The following is a 19,553-nucleotide window of genomic DNA, read 5'->3' on the forward strand; positions in this document are numbered from 1 at the left end:
TTTTAAAATCCGCAAAAGTATTTAAGAGTATATCACATCATGCAGCAAATAAAGGGATCAGGGGAGTATAAAATGGATAACGTTGAGTAACACTCTGATCAGCTTTTTCACTTTAAAGAGCAAATTCTTCAGCTAAGCCATCCACCACAAATTGATGCTCACAATCCAACTTTTACCACTTCCTTATCTCCTTCATTATGTTCCATTTTCCCTAAGATGATACTCAAGAGAAATGTGATCACTGATAGATATACTGAGAAAAGTGATTGATGACAATAAAGGAGAGAGGGGACAATGAGAAGCAAAAGTTGGGAGCAGTGCACTCAAAGTATATGTTTGATGGGCATCTACAATTTTAGCCCTTAAAGGGGAGCATTCAAAGAAACATGTCACTGCTTTTGTATAAAGTTATCACATTGACTACATGCTGCTGCAGTTCACCCTCTGAGTAGAGAAGTGGCCCTTTAAATGCAAGTCAATTAGAATTTGATCATTCTCATGTGGACTCACTTCAACAGTATGGGAGTGTGGAACTTGATTGAAAAACTATGCTGGACAAACAGGTTGAGGCTAATATTTTAAAATAGTTTAACATACAACGATACAGCTGTGAAAATCCTTTGTGAAGTTACACTTGATGCCAAGGAAAACAAAGAGAGGAATGTAAGGCCGTTTACCTTTGATTCCTTTTTCTTTTCTTTTTGGGGTAGTGAGGGTCTCTGGAGGAAAACAATCTGTTTTGTAGCAAGATTCCCTTCACTAAAAAACACAGAAGGTTAGACATGAGTCCCTTTTGTTTATTCTCTTTTCATATCGTCTAACCAAACCTATCAACCACAGATTAAATGTATTTGGAAGCCATTTGTCATCAATTACAAGTATACATAACCTCTGATCCTCTACTGTACAAATTCTTTATTAATCTGGTGCAGGTGGAGATTTTCCTCATATTTGTAAATTCCTTTCTACCTCTATTCCCCAAAATGGCCTGGCAGAAAGTAACAATCGGCCATGTAGCATAACCTTGAGCCAAAATAGCAATGAATGGAATGGATCCAGTGCAGGCATCTTACTCCCCAGTTGGATACACTTCACTTGATTAATTTATTTTGGCCTAAAGAGCTACAACTCTGGCCATCTGTAAGATTCTTCTGCTTTTGTGACCACTATGTAGAAGTACTTTTTCTGAATTAAATCCCACCATGTGAGATCAATGACCACAATGCCAGTGGTATCAGGAGATGGAGTGAATGTCCCACAGTGCCTAAACACTACAACTTCTACAGATGCCTGCTGTATTTCCTTCATTGTAATACACTCTACTGGAAGGATTACTGCGTAAATCATTCCTTAATTGAAAAACATCACACAAATTGTTTTCAGCAATAAACAATAGAGGCAGATGAGAATATAGCAAAATAGTCACCAAGACTGGTGAAAGGATGAGGGAATTTAGATTGCAATGTGGAATGTGGAATGTGGAATGTGGAATGGCAGATATCTTTTATTGCCTTATTGAGATCACTAAACTTCTTGCAGGAGTGAGGAATCATACTCTTGTTACTGATTTTCTCTCACACTTCCAATCATTTCTATTTATTCTCTGGGGTTCCTTTCTCTATCTGTTCAAAGGGGAAAAAATCTCCTTGCCGATCTATACAACCCATAGCATGGTGTCCAAGGCCTTATCTGAAAATTGTGGTGCAGCCTTTAGGCTCCACAAACAGTGAAATAGTTTATCTATCCTATCAATTCCCTTAAAATTCTGAAAACCTGAATCAAATGACTTCTTCACCTGTAAACCATAAGGAACATCACCTTACTTTGTGTATTCTGTCTTTCTTATTTAACCCTTGGAGTCCAGGCCTCATTTTAGCAAATTACACTGTTCTTTCTCCAAGGCCAAATCTATCCTCCCTGAGGTCTAACGCCTAAAACTGCTCACCTTCCTCCAAAGGTAAAAATCACGCAACACCAGGCTATAGTCCAACAGGTTTAATTGGAAGCACTAGCTTTCGGAGCGCTGCTCCTTCATCAGATGATTGTACACTCCACAACCACCTGATGAAGGAGCAGTGCTCTGAAAGCTATGGCTTCCAATTAAACCTGTTGGACTATAACCTGGTGTTGTGTGATTTTTATCTTTGTACACCCCAGTCCAACACTGGCATTTCCGAATCATACCTTCCTCCAAGCTTGGTCTAACCAGCATTTATACAGCTGTAGTTTGATACAAAGTCCCACTGCATTTTGTTGTGATGTTTTTAAAAGAGATAAAGGTAAAGGATTTGGGACCTAGTGACCTTAACTGACTGTGACACCTTCAGTGTTGAAATCATATTGGGCATGCTGTTTCCTAAATATCTAAGTTCGTTAGTATTTTACATGATCTAGTGTGTACAAGGGTCTAATGAGCTGGGTCTTGTTGAGTAAGCAAAATGCAGTTTACTGCATCTCCAAAACTCCAGAACAACCTCAATTTCCTGAACATCAGTTACATCAAAAACTATAAGTACAACAAACTTTTATCCACCCACCTCCATAACCAGCACTCCTCAAACATTCCAGAAGATTCCCCTGGCCTCGGAAAGGCCATTAGCCATGCGGCTGATGCAGCTACCACCCCCACGCTGATTGATGATGTCACTTCCGTCCCCATCATGGCCACTCCCACAGCCACTTCTGGCCCTCACATCATCGCTGATGCCACATGCTCAGTGACTTCCGCCACCCCTACTGCCGTGTCTGCCACCACTTCCACCCCCACCACCTGCATTCTGCTGACATGCCCCGCACAGACCCCACTGTCACTATCCCCACCCCCCAGAACCCCAAAGGGAACACTACCCCTCCTCATGACTCCACCCCCATTCCCCCCACCATCATACCCAATCCAGGTACTGGTTCTGACCCCACTCCCAGCTCCACACACACACCAGATCCCAGCTCCCAGCCCTGCCGAGATTTCACCATCCCCCCAGACCTCCCCCTCACTGAGGACGAACGATCAGTCCTCAGCAAAGGACTCACCTTCACCCCCTCTGTCCACACATCAATGAATTTAATACACGCCGTGACGTCAAACAATTCTTCCGTCACCTCCGCCTTCGAGCTTACTTTCACAATCAGGCTCCCGCCCATCTTCCAAGGACCCCTTCGCCCACCTCCAACACACTGCATCCACCTGGACACCCCGCGCTGGCCTATTACCTGCTCTCAACCTCTTCATTTCCAGCTGCCGCTGGAACATTAACCGCCTCAACCTGTCTACCCACCCTCCCCACTCTAACCTCTCACCCTCACAACGCACAGCTCTCCAATCCCTCTGCTCCAATCCCAACCTCACCATCAAGCCAGCAGATAAAGGTGGCGCAGTGGTAGTCTGGCGCACTGAACTCTACACTACTGAAGCCAAATGCCAACTCGACGACACCTCTTCCTACTGCCCCCTCAACCATAACCTCACCCCACATCACCAAACCATCATCTCCCAGACCATACAGAACCTCATCACCTCAGGAGATCTCCCACCCACAGCTTCCAACCTCATAGTCCGGGAACCCCGCACTGCTCGGTTCTACCTCCTTCCCAAGGCCACCCTGGCCGACCCATTGTCTCAGCATGCTCCTGCCCCACTGAACTCATCTCTACCTACCTCGACACTGTCCTATCCCCCCTAGTCCAGGAACTCCCCACTTACATTCGAGACACCACCCACACCCTCCACCTCCTCCAAGACTTCCGTTTCCCTGGCCCCCAATGCCTCATCTTCACCATGGATATCCAATCCCTCTACACCTCCATCCACCATGACCAGGGCCTCCAAGCCTTCCGTTTTTTCCTCTCCAGACGTCCCCAGTAGTACCCTTCCACCGACACTCTCATTCGTTTGGCCGAACTGGTCCTCACCCTTAACAATTTCTCCTTTGAATCCTCCCACTTCATCCAGACCAAAGGGGTAGCCATGGGCACACGTATGGGCCCCAGCTATGCCTGTCTCTTTGTTGGCTACGTAGAACAGTTGATCTTTCGTAATTACACCGGCACCACTCCCCACCTCTTTCTCCGCTTCATTGATGACTGCATTGGCGCCACCTCATGCTCCTGCGAGGAAGTTGAACAATTCATCAACTTCACCAACGCATTCCACCCTGACCTTAAATTTACCTGGATCATCTGTGACACCTCCCTGCCCTTCCTGGACCTCTCCATCTCCATTAATGATGACCGACTTGACACTGACATTTTTTACAAACCCACCGACTCCCACAGCTACCTGGATTACACCTCTTCCCACCCTATCTCTTGCAAAAATGCCATCCCGTATTCCCAATTCCTCCGCTTCCACTGTATCTGCTCCCAGGAGGACCAGTTCCACCATAGAACACACCAAATGACCTCCTTCTTTAGAGATCGCAATTTGCCTTCCCACGTGGTTAAAGATGCCCTCCATTGCATCTCGGTCCACAGCCCGCACCTCCGCCCTCAGACCCCACCTCTCCAACTGTAACAAGGACAGAATGCCCCGGTGCTCACCTTCCACCCTACAAACCTTCGCATAAACCAAATCATCTGCCGACATTTCCGCCACCTCCAAAAAGACCCCACCCCCAGGGATATATTTCCCTCCCCACCCCTTTCCGTCTTCCACAAAGACCGTTCCCTCTGTGACTACCTGGTCAGGGCCACACACCCCCTACGACCCACCCTCCCATCCTGGCACCTTCCCCTGCCACCGCAGAAACTGTAAAACCTGTGCCCAACCTTCTCCCTCACCTCTATCCAAGGCCCTAAAGGAGCCTTCCACATCCATCGATAGTTTTACCTGCACATCCACTAATATCATTTATTGTATCTGTTGCTCCCGGTGCGGTCTCCTCTACATTGGGGAGACTGGGTGCCTCCTAGCAGAGCACTTTAGGGAACATCTCCGAGACACCCGCACCAATCAACCACACCGCCCCGTGGCCCAACATTTCAACTCCCCCTCCCGTTCTGCCAAGGACATGGAGGTTCTGGGCCTCCTTCACCGCCGCTCCCTCATCACCAGACGCCTGGAGGAAGAACGCCTCATCTTCCGCCTTGGAACACTTCAACCCCAGGGCATCAATGTGGACTTCAACAGCTTCCTCATTTCCCCTTCCCCCAACTCATCCTAGTTTCAAACTTCCAGCTCAGCACTGTCCCCATGACTTATCCGGACCTGTCCTACCTGCCTAGCACCTTTTCCATCTATCCACTCCACCCTTTCCTCCCTGACCTATCATCTTCATCTCCTCCCCCACTCACCCATTGTACTCTATGCTAATCTCTCCCCACCCCCACCCTCCTCTAGCTTATCTCTCCACACTTCAGACTCACTGCCTTTATTCCTGATGAAGGGCTTTTGCCCGAAACATCAATTTCACTGCTCGTTGGATGCTGCCTGAACTGCTGTGCTCTTCCAGCACCACTGATCCAGATTCTGGTTTCCAGCATCTGCAGTCATTGTTTTTACCTCATCAATTATCCTAATTTCAGATTATCCAAAAAAGATCTCAAGGTCCTGTAAAAGCACTATCCATTATTCGAACAATTTGTTATCCAAACTCTCAGTTATCCGAACAAAATACTCCTCGCCCATCTCGTTCAGATAATCGACGTTGTTCTGTATGTACAGTTTATAAGAATGGACTTTATGTGTTACTTTATAACTTTAAAAACCTACAGGAATGCGTGTACTTAGGTCTTTCTCCCACAAGATCTTACTCTACTCCCCCACCGAGGCCTCTAGACATTGTCACAGTGGAACAGGAGGGATTCTCATTACATTCAATCCAGTCTTAAATCTTCCTGATCCATAAACAAAAGAAAGCTTACAGCAGGGACAATTTACCTCCCTGGCAGTACGGACAGTACTCTTAAGAGAAACTTGGGAGGTGTGGCCAATCTGCAAACATAGCTAGACAGTTATGGTTAGTGCAAATGTAAATGACGTCAGACTGAAATGAATCTCACTGGCATTGCTTCTTTCACTCCAACAAAAAGGAGCAACAACTGGTAACTGTCGTCACTTTCTGGACAAGACTAGAATGTTTGTGGCAATTTGTGAAAGATGCACACTTTGATCATGCTTCACAGTTGGGATTTTGTGCTGGACCATTTTTCCATTTGATTACCATCAAATTGAATATTAAAATAGTGAAAGTAATAGTGAAATCACTCAAGCAAAATAGCCAAACAAGTTATCAAGCAGCTAGCCAAGTAAATGTCAAGAAAAATGGATTTTTATAGCCCTTTCATGGCCCTTGCATACCCATCCAAGGTGAAGTTTCTCTTGAATTGCCATGAAATGTCCTACCTGTCTCTTTTCATTATAGGAGTAGGAAGCACACAGGTTAACTGCCAGCCATATGCAGCCAGAGAATTCAGCAAAGGAACATAATCTGTTTTCACCTCAACTCCCTAAAGAAATAAATAAAAAACAAGCTGTTAATGATAACCATGTTAAATTTGGCCACTGATGACAATATAATTTCATGCTGAAAAGTTAGTTTACTTTATCCTGTTCTTTTCATTACCTTTCCTACAGGTTGCCTATTGCCTTTTTTAAAAATTGCTATATAATGGTTTCAGTGAGTGTTGGATGACAAATTCAATCTCGCACTCAGCTGAGCTGCTATTCCGAACTATGTTACCATGAGGAGTACAAATATGGAGCAGAATAGAGATCTTCTCAGTGACAGAGGGAAAACTGAACTGAGAGTTATCACTGGGCTGCTTTTATTTGAGCTGTTTGTGATTAGCTAGAAGTGACACAGATAGAGGTCTTGGGGGTAGATTCTGTCTCTCTGTCACACTCAGCTGTAGACCAACTATCCTCAGGGCACTTGAGCCCTGAAAACCTGGGCATAAAATTCTTCCTAATGAATAACCTTGCTAAAGAGTCAACATAAGGATCAAATAGAATTTCGATTTTATTTTCAAACTGATTCTTTTATTAGAAATTGTCAACAAGAGGAACTTTATCCTCACAACAGTAAACAATATGTAACCTTCTTAAACGTATTAATTGTGTAAATCTTAAATGATCACTATTTCTATCTCACTCATATTTAATAGTTTTGTCACTTTAAATATTTCTCACACAAAGTTGACATTTCACTGGCCCCTCAGTTTAAATGATACTCTGCTGTAAAACAGAACTTGTAGCACTTTGTGGAATTTAAATCAGAATGATTCTAAATTATTAAAAATGTATCAATTCAACATTATGTGCTCTTCTCTATCTGTCAACTGTATTTCAGGATTCAATTTCCACAAAATAAATTGTTGCTGCTTAATAAGTAGATTCATGCCCATTTTTTTCCAGTACGTTGTTTTACAGGTTTGAAAACGTCTAAATACCAAAGAAATAAAATATAATGTTGGATTAACTGAATAGGAACTTGAATTTATGGAGTCATAATCTATCAGCATCTCAAAGCTGCTAATTCTGTGTTTTTATCAAAATACTGATACTGTCATATTTCTCTCTGAGATCTCCTCTCCAGAGATTTAAGATCCCTACAGAGTGAAAGCAGGCCATTTGGCCCATCAAGTTCATACCAACTTTCCACCCAAACCTACCTCATCCCTGTAACCCTGCATTTCCCATGGCTAATCCATCTACCCTGCACATCTCTGGACACTATAAGCAATTTAATATGGCCAATCCACCTAACCTGCACATCTTTGGGAGGAATCCGGAGCATCCAGAGGAAACCCACGTCGACACAGAACAATGTGAAATTCTCCAGCACATAGGCTGGAATTGAATCCAGGTCCCTGGCGCTGTGAAACAGCAGTACTAACTACTGAACCACTGTAATACCCTAGAATGAGTACAAGACTGCTATATTTCAAACATGATAATTCCTATTTGCCCTGCAGGGAGCAAAAATGGGTCCTGTTGTTTCTTCAAGTAACAGGTAATAATGGCACTTTTAAGAATCAGGTTCTTGTCACAATATCTTAGAAGTATGTTTCTTCAGAACACATATGAGCTTTATCCTATTGTTAACAGCTCAAATAAAATTTGTAACAAGGGGACTTCATTCAAGGAATGTGGACATTGCTGGCTTGATCAATATTTATTTCCTATCCTTCACTGCACTGGAGAAAGTGGTGGCGAACTGACAGTGAAATGTCAACTTTGTGTGAGAAATATTTAAAGTGACAAAACTATTAAATATGAGTAAGATAGAAATAGTGATAATTTAAGATTTAAACAATTAATACACTTAAGGAGGTTATATATTGTTTACTGTTGTGAGGATAAATTTCATCTTGTTGACAATTTCTAGTGGTGGCGAACAGTTCATGAACTGCTGCGATTCAATTAGTGTCCGTACACCCATGATGCCACGAGGGACGGATTTGACCCAGCAACACTAAAAGAATAATGATATCTTTCCAAGCCAAGATGGTGAGTCACTTGAGCAGAACATGCTGATAGTGGTATTCCCATGTATCTGCTACCCTTGCCTTTCCTGCCAGCTAGCAGTGGCTATGGGTTTGGAAGGTGCTGTCTCAGAATCCTTGATGAATTTCTGCAGTGCATCTTGCAGATAGTACACACTGCTGCTACTGAACCTTAGTGGTGGAGGAACTGAATGTTTGTGGATAATGGTGCCAATCAAACAGGCTGCTTTGATCTGGACAATGTCAAGATTCCAAAGTTTTATTGGAGCTGCACCCATATGCTAAATCAGACAGTGAACATTTGTACTTGTGTGGGACTATAGTTGATGAGGTTACAGTATTCCAAAGGGTAAAAGAAGCAAGAGATCATTTTTATTTCATTCTGAAAGCCATTATATAATACAAATATTGGAAGAGCATGATTTAAAGGAAAGTTCGGCATCCAGGGAACTCCATAGATATTTTTGTTTATGGTTTCTACTGATTGATGAAAATATGTGATTTTGGTGGAGCCTTAAAGTCAGAATTTAAAAGAGACAGAATTGTCGTTGGAATACTTATGAATCTTTGGTAGATTTATTACAGTCAAATGAGATTTGATTCTAGTAAAAACCCATTCAGCAGCCCAAAAGCATCTAAGTCCCAGGAGAAAGCATGCTGGAGTACAGAGAGACTTCAAGACTACCTGTATTTGTAAAAGCAGAGACTAGATGGAAATGGGGAGGTGTTACATAGAGTCATGGAGTAATACAGCATGGAAACAGGCCCTTCAGCCCAAACTGATCCATGCTGACCATGGTGCCCACTCAGCCAGTTCCAATTGTCTGCATTTGGTCCATATTCCTCCAAACCCTTCCCATCCATGTACCTATCCAAATGTTTTTATTGTACCTGCCTCAACCACTTTCTTTGGCAGCCTATTCCATATACGTACTACCCTCTGCATGAAGAAGTTGCCCTCAGGTCTGACTTATGTATTCATAAATGTATAATGTTTGTGATGGAAAATGCTTGGGTAAAGATATTCTATTAGAGTCTGAAAGGATTACAGTATTATGTTAAGCACTGCCTAATATGATTTTGTCAACAGACTTAGGCAGAAGATTAACTTTGGATCTTGAAGGTGTGATACTTGACATTAAGGTCTCTGTCAGTCTCAGAAACAATGTCTTTCACAATAAAGCAATTCATACCCTGTTGGACCCAGTTCCAAAATTGTTGATTGCCCATTGTTATAGTTTTCAGTATTGTTGGCAGTTGTGGAACTGCAATGGAAATCAGAACTAAACCCATTGCTGTAGTCATTGCAAAACAGTTGAATTCAACTACAAGCAGTTTTAATAAATAAATTACAGAGGTTTTTATGTTTGTTTTATTTTCTGATTGAGTGCCTGGAACTAGCTGAGTGGGCACCGTGGCCAGGATAGAAAAGGGCCTGTTTCCATGCTGCATAGAACATAGAAAAGTACAGCACAGAACAGGCTCTTTGGCCCATGATGGTGTGCTGAGGTTTAATCCTAATGTAAAATATAATAACTTAACCTACGCGCCCCTCAACTCACTGCTATCCATGTGCATGTCCAGCAGTCGCTTAAATGCCCCCAATGACTCTGCTTCCACTATCACAGCTGGCAACGCATTCCATGCATTCACAACTCTGCATAAAGAACCTACCTCTGACGTCTCCTTTATACCTTTCTCCTAATATCTTCAAACTATGACTTCTCGTACCAGTCAATCCTGTCCTGGGGAAAAGTCTCTGGCTATTGACTCTATCTGTTCCACTCATTATTTTGAACACTTCAATCAGGTCTCCTCTCTTCCTCCTTCTCTCCAGAGAGAAAAGTCTGAGCCTAGTCAACTTTTCTTCATAAGGCAAGCCCTCCAGTCCAGAAAGCAGCCTAGTAAACCTTCTTTGCACTGTCTCCAAAGCCTCTGCATCTTTCCTATAGCAGGGCGACCAGAGGACACAATATTCCAAGTGTGGTCTCACCAGGGACTTGTAGAGCTGCAGCAAAACCTTGCAGCTCTTAAACTCGATCCCCCCATTAACGAAAGCCAAAACACCATATGCTTTCTTAACAACCCTATCCACTTGGGTGGCAACATTGAGGGATCTATGTACTTGCACCTCCTGATCCCTCTGTTCCTCCACACTGCCAAGAATCCTGTCTTTAATCCTATATTCAGCATTCAAGTTCAACCTTCCAAAATGCATCACTTTGCATTTATCCAGGTTGAACTTCATCTACGATTTCTCAGCCCAGCTCTGCATCCTATGTCACGCTGCAGCCTGCAGTAGCCCTCTATACTATCGATGACACCTCCAACCTTTGTGTCATCTGCAAATTTACTAACACACCCCATAACCTCCTCATCGAGGTCATTTATAAAAACTAAAAAGAACAGAGGCCCAAGAACAGAGCCCTGCAGGACCCCACTCAACACTGACCTCCAGGCAGAATACTTTCCACGTACAACCACTCTCTGCTTTCTGTCAGCCAGCCAATTCTGCATCCAGATAGCCAAATCTCCCTGTATATCCCATACTTCCTGACTTTATGAATGAGCCTACCATGGGGAAACCCTATCAAATGCCTTGCTGAAGTCCATATATACCATATCCACTGCTCGACTGTTGTTGACCTGTCTTGACACCTCCTGTAAGAACTCAATAAGATTTGTGAGGCATGACCTGCCCCTCACAAAGCCATGCTGACTACCTTTAATCACACAATGCTTTGCCAAATAGTCATAAATTCTATCCCTCAGAATTATTTCCAAAACTTTGCTGACCACAGACGTGGGACTGACTGGTCTGTAATTACCAGGGTTTTCCCTATTCCCCTTCTTGAAAAGAGGAACAGCATTCGCCTCCTTCCAATCCTCCGGTAAGACTCCTGTGGAGAATGAGAAGGCAAATTTCCTCACCAGCGGCTTAGCAACCTCCTTTCTCGCTTCCCGGAGCAGCCTAGGATAAATCTGTTCTGGCCCTGGGGACTTATCATTCTTATTGTTTGCCAAACTTTCTAGCACATCAACTTCATCAATCTTGAATGGTCAAGGATGTATCCCAGCTCCTCCATTTACAACAAGTTCCCTTTCTTTGGTGAAAACCGAAGCAAAAAACTCATTTAGAGCTTCCCCTATCTGCTCAGACTCCACGCACAAGTTCCCTCCGCTATCCCTGATCGGCCCTACCTTCTCCCTAATCAATCTCTTATTCCTCACGTATGAGTAAAGAACAAGCATGTGTGAAGAACAAGCCAAATATCCATGTTCCTGCTTTCAGAAGATCTAGCTCTCACATACTTGCAAAATTCAATGCATTCAATTGCATGACAGACTTCAATGTAGTGCAAGATTTACTTTTGAAATAATGATCAAAGGAAAAATAGAGGCACAGTGGCTCAGTGGTTAGCATTGCTGCCTCACAGCACCAGGGACCTGGGTTCAATTCCCGCCTGGGGCATCTGTCTGTGTGGAGTTTGTACAATCTCCCTGTGTCTGCGTGGGTTCCCTTTGCGTGCTCCAGTTTCCTCCCACAATCCAAAGATGTGCGGGTCAGGTGAATTGGCCACGCTAAATTGCCAACAGTGTTAGGTGTATTAGTTGGGGTAAATGTAGGGGATTGGGCCTGTGTGAGTTGATCTTCAGAGGGTCGATGTGGACTTGTTGGGCCGAAGGGCCAGTTTCCACAGGGAATCTAATCTAAAAAAAGACTAAAGACTAAAGAAAGAAGAAAAGATTAATCTAAAATTCAGGGAGCAGAGGCCATGCAACATGATGTCATCAAGTCTGAGCAATCTTTCCCTCATCTATTGATTGAGCTGATGCTATTTCATCAAGGTAATAATGGATGAATGTTTGCTTTGCAGATATTCATCTTAATTTGTACTGCACAGTAAAATTCCCATTCTTAGTATTTGTTCCAAGTAAGCTCCATTTTAAAACAGAACGACTAGGAAATCACATAACTCTCGTTCCAGTTTGTTTACTGCAGATACACATGTAAAACCTTTGCGTCAAAACAGGAAGCTCCCTGTGGTTTTTTTACTATACAACTGAAACAATCTCCAACACCATCTGAATACTGCACTCATGCAGAACATGTTTTAATAATTTAGATTGAGTAAAAGCGTGCAGCTTTTGTCTTCGTATGACCTACATAAAATAGATGCAGTTGTCAATTTTAAACCTCACGTGACAGATCTAATCCTTATTCAACCCCACAAAGTTGGAAGGATTCCTCAAAGTAGCCTATTTATCTGTGAAGTGACTCATATCAGAAGTAATGCATATTAACAATAAATGAAGGACTCACAAGTGGAAAATCAAGCAGCACCCCCCACCCCCACAAAGAGGCTGTTCTACCTTTGTCTCCCTGAACAGCCAATCTCCTGTGAGCTCCCACACCTCAAGACCCACCACATCGAACTGTGACTCCAACTTTCCTACATGAGCCCTGTCATTACAGTCTGGCAATGCCCATCTATCACTATAATGGCACTCCCCCCAATCCCACACACCCCATTCCAAAGCTCAATTGATAGACCTCACCATCCCTCCATCATCTTGATTGAAAGTCCGGTACTTGTCTGACCAGTCCCCTGGCCGCTCTTCTTGCAGTTCCTGACAGTTTGAACAGTTGACTGCATTGACTGCTGTGAGATGGGACCCTTGACTGTAACCACTTCAAGCAATCAGCTGATTGTTCCAAAGCTCCCGGACTGGCCTGGAATTACTGCACTGCAACAGGCAGACTGACAGCTGCCCCCGCTCCCCACTCATCCCCCCTGCCCTGCCCCCAACTGGACTGTGACTACTCTCTATGGATTTTGAGATCTGGCCATTTGGTTGAAGCACATGCCATGCTCCAAGTGTGAGACTGAGGTAATTCTTTACCTTACAGCCTATGCCTATTCCCTGAATTGATCACTACTGTCAAGAATGAGAAGCAGACTGGCTCTGGTTCCAGTGCCAATGCACCACAAGGCACAGCAAGGCAGGGCAAGGATGCTGCGAGCATCCAAGTGGGCACTAGGTGAGTGAGCATGAAGAGACCAAGCAAGCAGGGTTCCTGCCTTTGCAACATTTCAATGATAGTTGCCAGTGTGCCCTAAGGTGCAGTTTTTTGGTGTGGATGCATCCTGAGAACGGGTAAGGGACGTGCCATGATGGCGCATAGAGGCTGTCATGTCTCAGATGCCAGCGACAGTGAAGGTAGGGGGCAAAAAGCTGGTGCCCTGGAGTGTGACCTGAAACCTTGGTGCTGGTATTTAAGACAGCAGTCTGGAGAAGCAAGTAGTGAGCAAGAGTGCTAGGTGCCTGCACCGACTTTCATTTTGGATGTAGGTTTGCTCGCTGAGCTGAAAGGTTCATTTCCAGATGTTTCGCTACCTTACTAGGTAACATCTTCAGTGGACCTCATGCGAAGCAATGCTGAAAATTCCTGCTTTCTATTTATCAATAGAATTTATAAACACTGGAGATGTTACCTAGTAAGGTAACGAAACGTCTGGAAATAAACCTTTCAGCTCAGCGAGCAAACCTACATCTGAAACCTCAACCTGAGCTACAAATCTTCTCAAAACTCACTGACTTTCATGTCAGGATTTCTTGGCATGGAGTTTCTATCTTGATCTGATAGGAAGCTGCATAATGAGATGAAATGAGATTCAGTGTTAATGAGAGTGATAGGAGCAATAATCTCCAACAATATGCATCTCATCTGATTTGCTCCCTTCATGAGAATTTCCTCACAATATCACAAATCTGTTGGAAAATGCAACTAATTGCTCCAGTGTCAAGAAAGGTCTCATTTGACCATACTTGTCATTCTCCCAGGGTTCCTGCTCTCGACGGCCTTGTTCAGAGTTCGATAACATTCCACCCATTGACTTCAATGCAAAATTCCCATGTACTAAAAGATTCCATTAATACAGCATTTAATCAATAAGTAAATGCGACATTATAACACAATTATGACTTTACTGCTCCTGGATCATTTAGTTGCAGATTTTAATTAAAATATCAAAATGAGAGCTTGCCACATATCCTTTACTTCCCTTTACGTTTCTTTGAATGACTTAATATGCAAGAAGTGATCTTGGATCATGTCTGTTGCAATCAGTTTCAGTAATGACGACAGATAGTCTCACTGTTGGTCATTACGTACTTGCTGGGAATTTCTTCAAGTGTCTACCTGTATACTAACAAGGTTAAACCCATCACATGACCAACACCTCTTTCCTCCACATCTACACACTGAATAATTTATTTGACTTATTCAAGTACTATGGTTAAAATAGGAGTCCTGAGTGATACACAAATAGAACTCTATATTCTTTAGTTTTCATGGTTTTCTTTTTTAAACAATTTGAGAGAAACAATAAGGCACTTTCTAAGCCAGATCTTCACCATACTTATTTCATTTGGTATAATTCAAACTATGTCGCTGCATGTAAATAAAAAAAAGTTATAATTGGTAGGCATAGTGTTAATGTCAATTATATATTCTGCCTGAATTGATGGGGAATCTAGCGCTGATATTATTTTAAGCAGCCTGCTTCCTCCAAATCAATGATGTCACAAAATGGCCAGGAACATTAACAGCTTTCTCCTAATCTAATGAAAGAAACATTACACACAGAGATTCTGTCTGTTGAATGAACAAGGAATACAATAATAGCTTAATTTATCGAATACTACAGTTCTCTATGCAGTTCTCTATGTCTTTTAAGTGTGGGAATAGGGATGTTACAGACCAACCTGTCATCCCACCACTGAGAACACACATTGAGAGGTAACAGGCAGAACATTGCTAGGTTTCTCAAGGAACTGCAGACCTCCATACTGGCAGCCCTGGTTGACATGGCCAGCAATTTCCAACTCCTAAAATATACTATTCAAGGCCCACTCTGTGAGAACGAGAATGTGAGTACTTTATAACACTTTTTAAATGAGTGTGAGACAGAAGATTCAGACTCAGTGGCAGGGGGGTGTGTTCCAGAGGTAAACAAAAAAGAAAACATAAATACAGAAACTAAGAGGGAGGATAAAGAGAGAAGCCAACCAAAGAACAAGAGACCAAGAAGAAAATAGCACATCAAGGAATGTGATAACTGTATTGAATGTCCTGGCATATCAACAGGTCAAGGCCAGAGAATGGAACAGACTATGGCAGCAGAACACAAGTTAGATCAAGAGAGAGGAAGCAGAAGTAGTGACAGTTGTGTTCTCGACAGCAAAATGGTTTTCAGTGGAGTTCCCAAAGATTCAATATCAGGACCACTGCTTTTATTCACTGTATTAATGACTTGGTCTTGAGTGTACAGATACAATTTCAAAATTGATAGTCACATAAAACTCAGAAGTATTGTAAACTCTGAATAGGATAATAATAGACTCCAAGAAAACATGGACAGGTCAGTGGAATGGTCAGACAGATGGCAGGTGAAAGTTAACACAGAAAACTGTGAACTGACTATTTTGGTCAGAGGGACGAGGAGCAGCAACAAATACTTGAAATGTATAATTCTCAAGTGAATGCAGAAACAGAGACTTGAGGGCTCATGTATAAAAACCATTTGGAGGTGGCGGGGCAGGTTGAAAAAAATTGTTAAAATGAGAGATTATTGACTTTCTAAATTGAGGCATAGAGTACAAAAGCAAGAAACTATGATGACCCTAAAACACTGGTTTAGTCTCAGCTAGAGATTGTGTTCAATTTTAGACCCTTGCTTTAGAAGGACGTAATGGTGCTGAAAAGATTTATGAAGAGTTATCCAAGGAATGAGGAACATCAAATACCTGGAGAAACTGGGATTGTTCTCATGAGAAAAGAGAAGGTTGACAGAGGTGTTCAAGATCATGAGGAGGTTAGAAAGAGTAGAAATTGTTCCCATTGGTGTAAAAGTCAAGAATCAGCGTACCAATTTGATAGTATTCATAAAAAACCAAAGATGTCCTGAGGGAAAGTATTTTTTAAAATAAATGAGGACTGTGGTTAAGATCTAGAATGCTCTGTCAGAAAAGGTGATGGAAATAGATTTAATCGTGACATTCAAAAAGCAATTGAATAAACCCCTGAGAAAGAAACATCTGCAGGAAAAGGACAAGGGAGTGGAACTAGCCTGAATTACTCTTACAACCTGCATGAACTCGATTAGCTGAATGATTTCTTCTGTGTTTGAGATTAGATTAGATTACTTACAGTGTGGAAACAGGCCCTTCGGCCCAACAAGTCCACACCGACCCTCCGAAGAGTAAGCCACCCAGACCCATTCCCCTACATTTACCCCTTCACCTAACACTGCGGGCAATTTAGCGTGGCCAGTTCACCTAAATTGCACATTTTTGGACTGTGTGAGGAAACTGGAGCACCCAGAGGAAACCCATGCAAACACTGGGAGAATGTGCAAACTCCACACAGACAATTGCCTGAGGCAGGAATTGAACCCAGGTCTCTGGCACTGTGAGGCAGCAGTGCTAACCACTGTGCCGCTGTGTTATGACTATTCTATGCAGTTGTGGTAATCTATCATAAATTATGTTTACAAGTATTTTCATTTGTCAAAAATATATTTTGCTTATCACCAAAGATTAGCAGGTAACTTGCACATAGCATTTTCTACAGAAAGGGCACGAATGATTGAAATGCAGGGACCTATATATCCCTTGCATTGACACTTACATTAATTACTGTCCACTGCTCGACAACAATTGCATCATAGCTTTCACACTTGTCCTCAGAAACTCCTTCAAATATAAAGAGTCCATCCACTGATTTTGGTAGAGAATCTGTTCAAACACGAGATATTTCTGTTTGGTTAGTCAACTTTCATAATACTAATAAAGAAATGCAAAATTTATCAATGTACCTGATACCACTGGAGCCAGAAATATAAACCAGTTTGGGGATTAAGAAAATAAGTGAAAAGACTAAACCGGCAAAATGCACAAAACAAAAAATGAGGCTGTAAAGTGCCCGGCCAAAAGATAACATGTTGTTCCTTAACCGTGCAGTGAACTTCATTGTTAGACTGATGTCAGTCAAGGACAAATAGAGTGAAAGTGTATTGAAGCGGCAGGCTACAGGAAGCTCAAGGTCATGCTTATGGACTGAATAATAGTTTTCCAAAAGTAGTCGCCCAGCCTGTAGCTGGGCTCCCCAGTGCAGAAGAAAACACATCATGTGCAGCAAATATAGTAAATTGAGTTTTTTTGGTTGATACATGAGAATGGAAAGAGAAAACAATGAAGGTAAACAAAGTAAAAAGGTAAATAGAAATCCCATGGGACAGAAAAACATGAACATATCTGGACAAGGCGTTGCACTGAATTAAAATAACAGGTGCTTTTATCACAGCAATCATGATGGTCCAAAATAATCTGCTGGCATTCTGCTTCTTGGAATTTGATGCACAGAAAATCATTATTATCTTTTACAATTGGTTAATGGTTGCACATGTTGCTTTTATATTCCCTTTGATTTAGGAATATTTCAGAATTGTAATTGAAGCAAGAGAGTAAAGTAAGATAGATTAACAGGATAAGAAAAGGATAAGGAAAATGGAATTAGGCACAGAATTCTTTACGAACATAAATATACAAATTAGGAGTGGGAGTAGGCCATTCAACCCCCAAGACTTGCTCCGCCATTCAAGAAGATCACTGTTGATCTGTTTGTGGACTCAACTATACTTCCCTCATTGCCTTCAATATCTTCCAACTTTCTTATTAATCAAGAGCCTATCTTTGCCTTAAACAGACTCAAGGACCCTGCCTCTACCACACTGTGGGGAATGGTTGAGATTATACCCTCTTGTCAGTCCCATAAGAACCTTGTATGCTTCAATAAGGTCACCTCTCATTCTTCTAAACTCTAATTAGTACAGGCCCAACCTACTCAACATCTCCTCAAAATAAAATCTTTCCATGCCTAGGATCAACCAAGTGAACCTTCCGTGGTTTGCCTCCAAAGAGGCGTTTCCAACGCCAATCACACCTTTTGTTTACAATGATTAAAAATAAACTCAGTTTACTGAAATGCTGCTGAGAACAGTCCTGGACATTGATGAGAGCCTAGGCACCGTCTCCAAATGACTGACCTCCCACCCTCTCTCTCTTCACTTTCCCTGGATTCTACACAGGGGTGTACCATAAAACCCCCCTTCCCCAGATAATCTCTCCAATATTGTCCTGTTCAGGGCAGAGGTGTGTGTGTGTGTGTGTGTGTGTGTGTGTGTGTGTGTGTGTGTGTGTGTTATTTTGAGATTTACCCCCCCCAAAGGCAGCAACAGTCTTGATTTCCAGTCCAGCTGTCCTGGGGGAAGGGGGCCAGGGATGGATGGGGGTGACAGGGACCAGGGCAAACAGGTTGGGGGTGGACGGGAGTGCAGAAGTTGGATGGGGATGGGGGGTGGGGGGGTGAACAGGGATGCGGAAGCAGACAGGAGGTGGACAGGGGGTGGACGGAGGCGGGGTTTGGGGTGGGGGCGGAAGCCCGGTGTACTGCTGCCTAGTCTTCTGAACGGAAAGTGGACTTAGCAAGTGCTCGCTGTGTCAATCCCATTCAACTGATGGCGGTCGGTGGGGGGGGGGGGCGCGGGGTTTGCAGGGAGATGGGCTTCAGTAATGCTGCAGGTCCCTTACACAAGTGTGTGTCTGCTCAGAAACAAACCCTGAGACAGAGAGAGGGAGCAAGGCAGGCAGAGCGAGAAAAAAGGAAACTTCAGAAAAATAACAGTCCCAGAGGACAGGAATGAATTATTTATCCAAATAATCAATTATCTGAACGAAATACTGCCTGCCCATCTCATTCGGATAATCGAGGCTGCTCTGCATGCTTCAATGAGATCACCTCTCAGTCTTCTAAATTCCAATGAATAGAATCCAACCTGTTTAACCTTTGCTCATAAGACAATCCCTCTAAATTGGGAATCATACAAATGAACCTTCACTAACTGCCTCCAATTAAATAACATCTTTCTTTAAGGAAGGGGACCAAAACTGTTCACAGTCTATCAGATGTGATCTCAACAGCATCTTGTACAGTAAGCCTTCCCTACTCTTACACTCCAACCCCCTTGAAATAAGGGCCACTCTGC

The 19,553-nt window shown here is 42.9% G+C and overlaps 1 protein-coding gene across 1 annotated transcript in view; it reads right to left on the reverse strand.

Moving 5' to 3' along the window:
* LOC132816082 (raftlin-like) overlaps positions 1–19,553 on the reverse strand; it is a 109,035-nt gene that overhangs the window by 3,274 nt on the left and 86,208 nt on the right. Inside the window, exons 7-9 of the mRNA XM_060825512.1 lie at positions 17,138–17,244; positions 6,341–6,444; positions 678–759 (exon numbers count right to left, since the gene is read on the reverse strand). Of these exons, the coding sequence (XP_060681495.1) occupies positions 678–759; positions 6,341–6,444; positions 17,138–17,244 (293 nt within the window). The remainder of the gene's footprint in view (positions 1–677; positions 760–6,340; positions 6,445–17,137; positions 17,245–19,553) is intronic.

Source organism: Hemiscyllium ocellatum, chromosome 5 (genome assembly GCF_020745735.1).
Source record: "Hemiscyllium ocellatum isolate sHemOce1 chromosome 5, sHemOce1.pat.X.cur, whole genome shotgun sequence".
In the NCBI taxonomy this organism is placed as follows: domain Eukaryota; kingdom Metazoa; phylum Chordata; class Chondrichthyes; order Orectolobiformes; family Hemiscylliidae; genus Hemiscyllium; species Hemiscyllium ocellatum.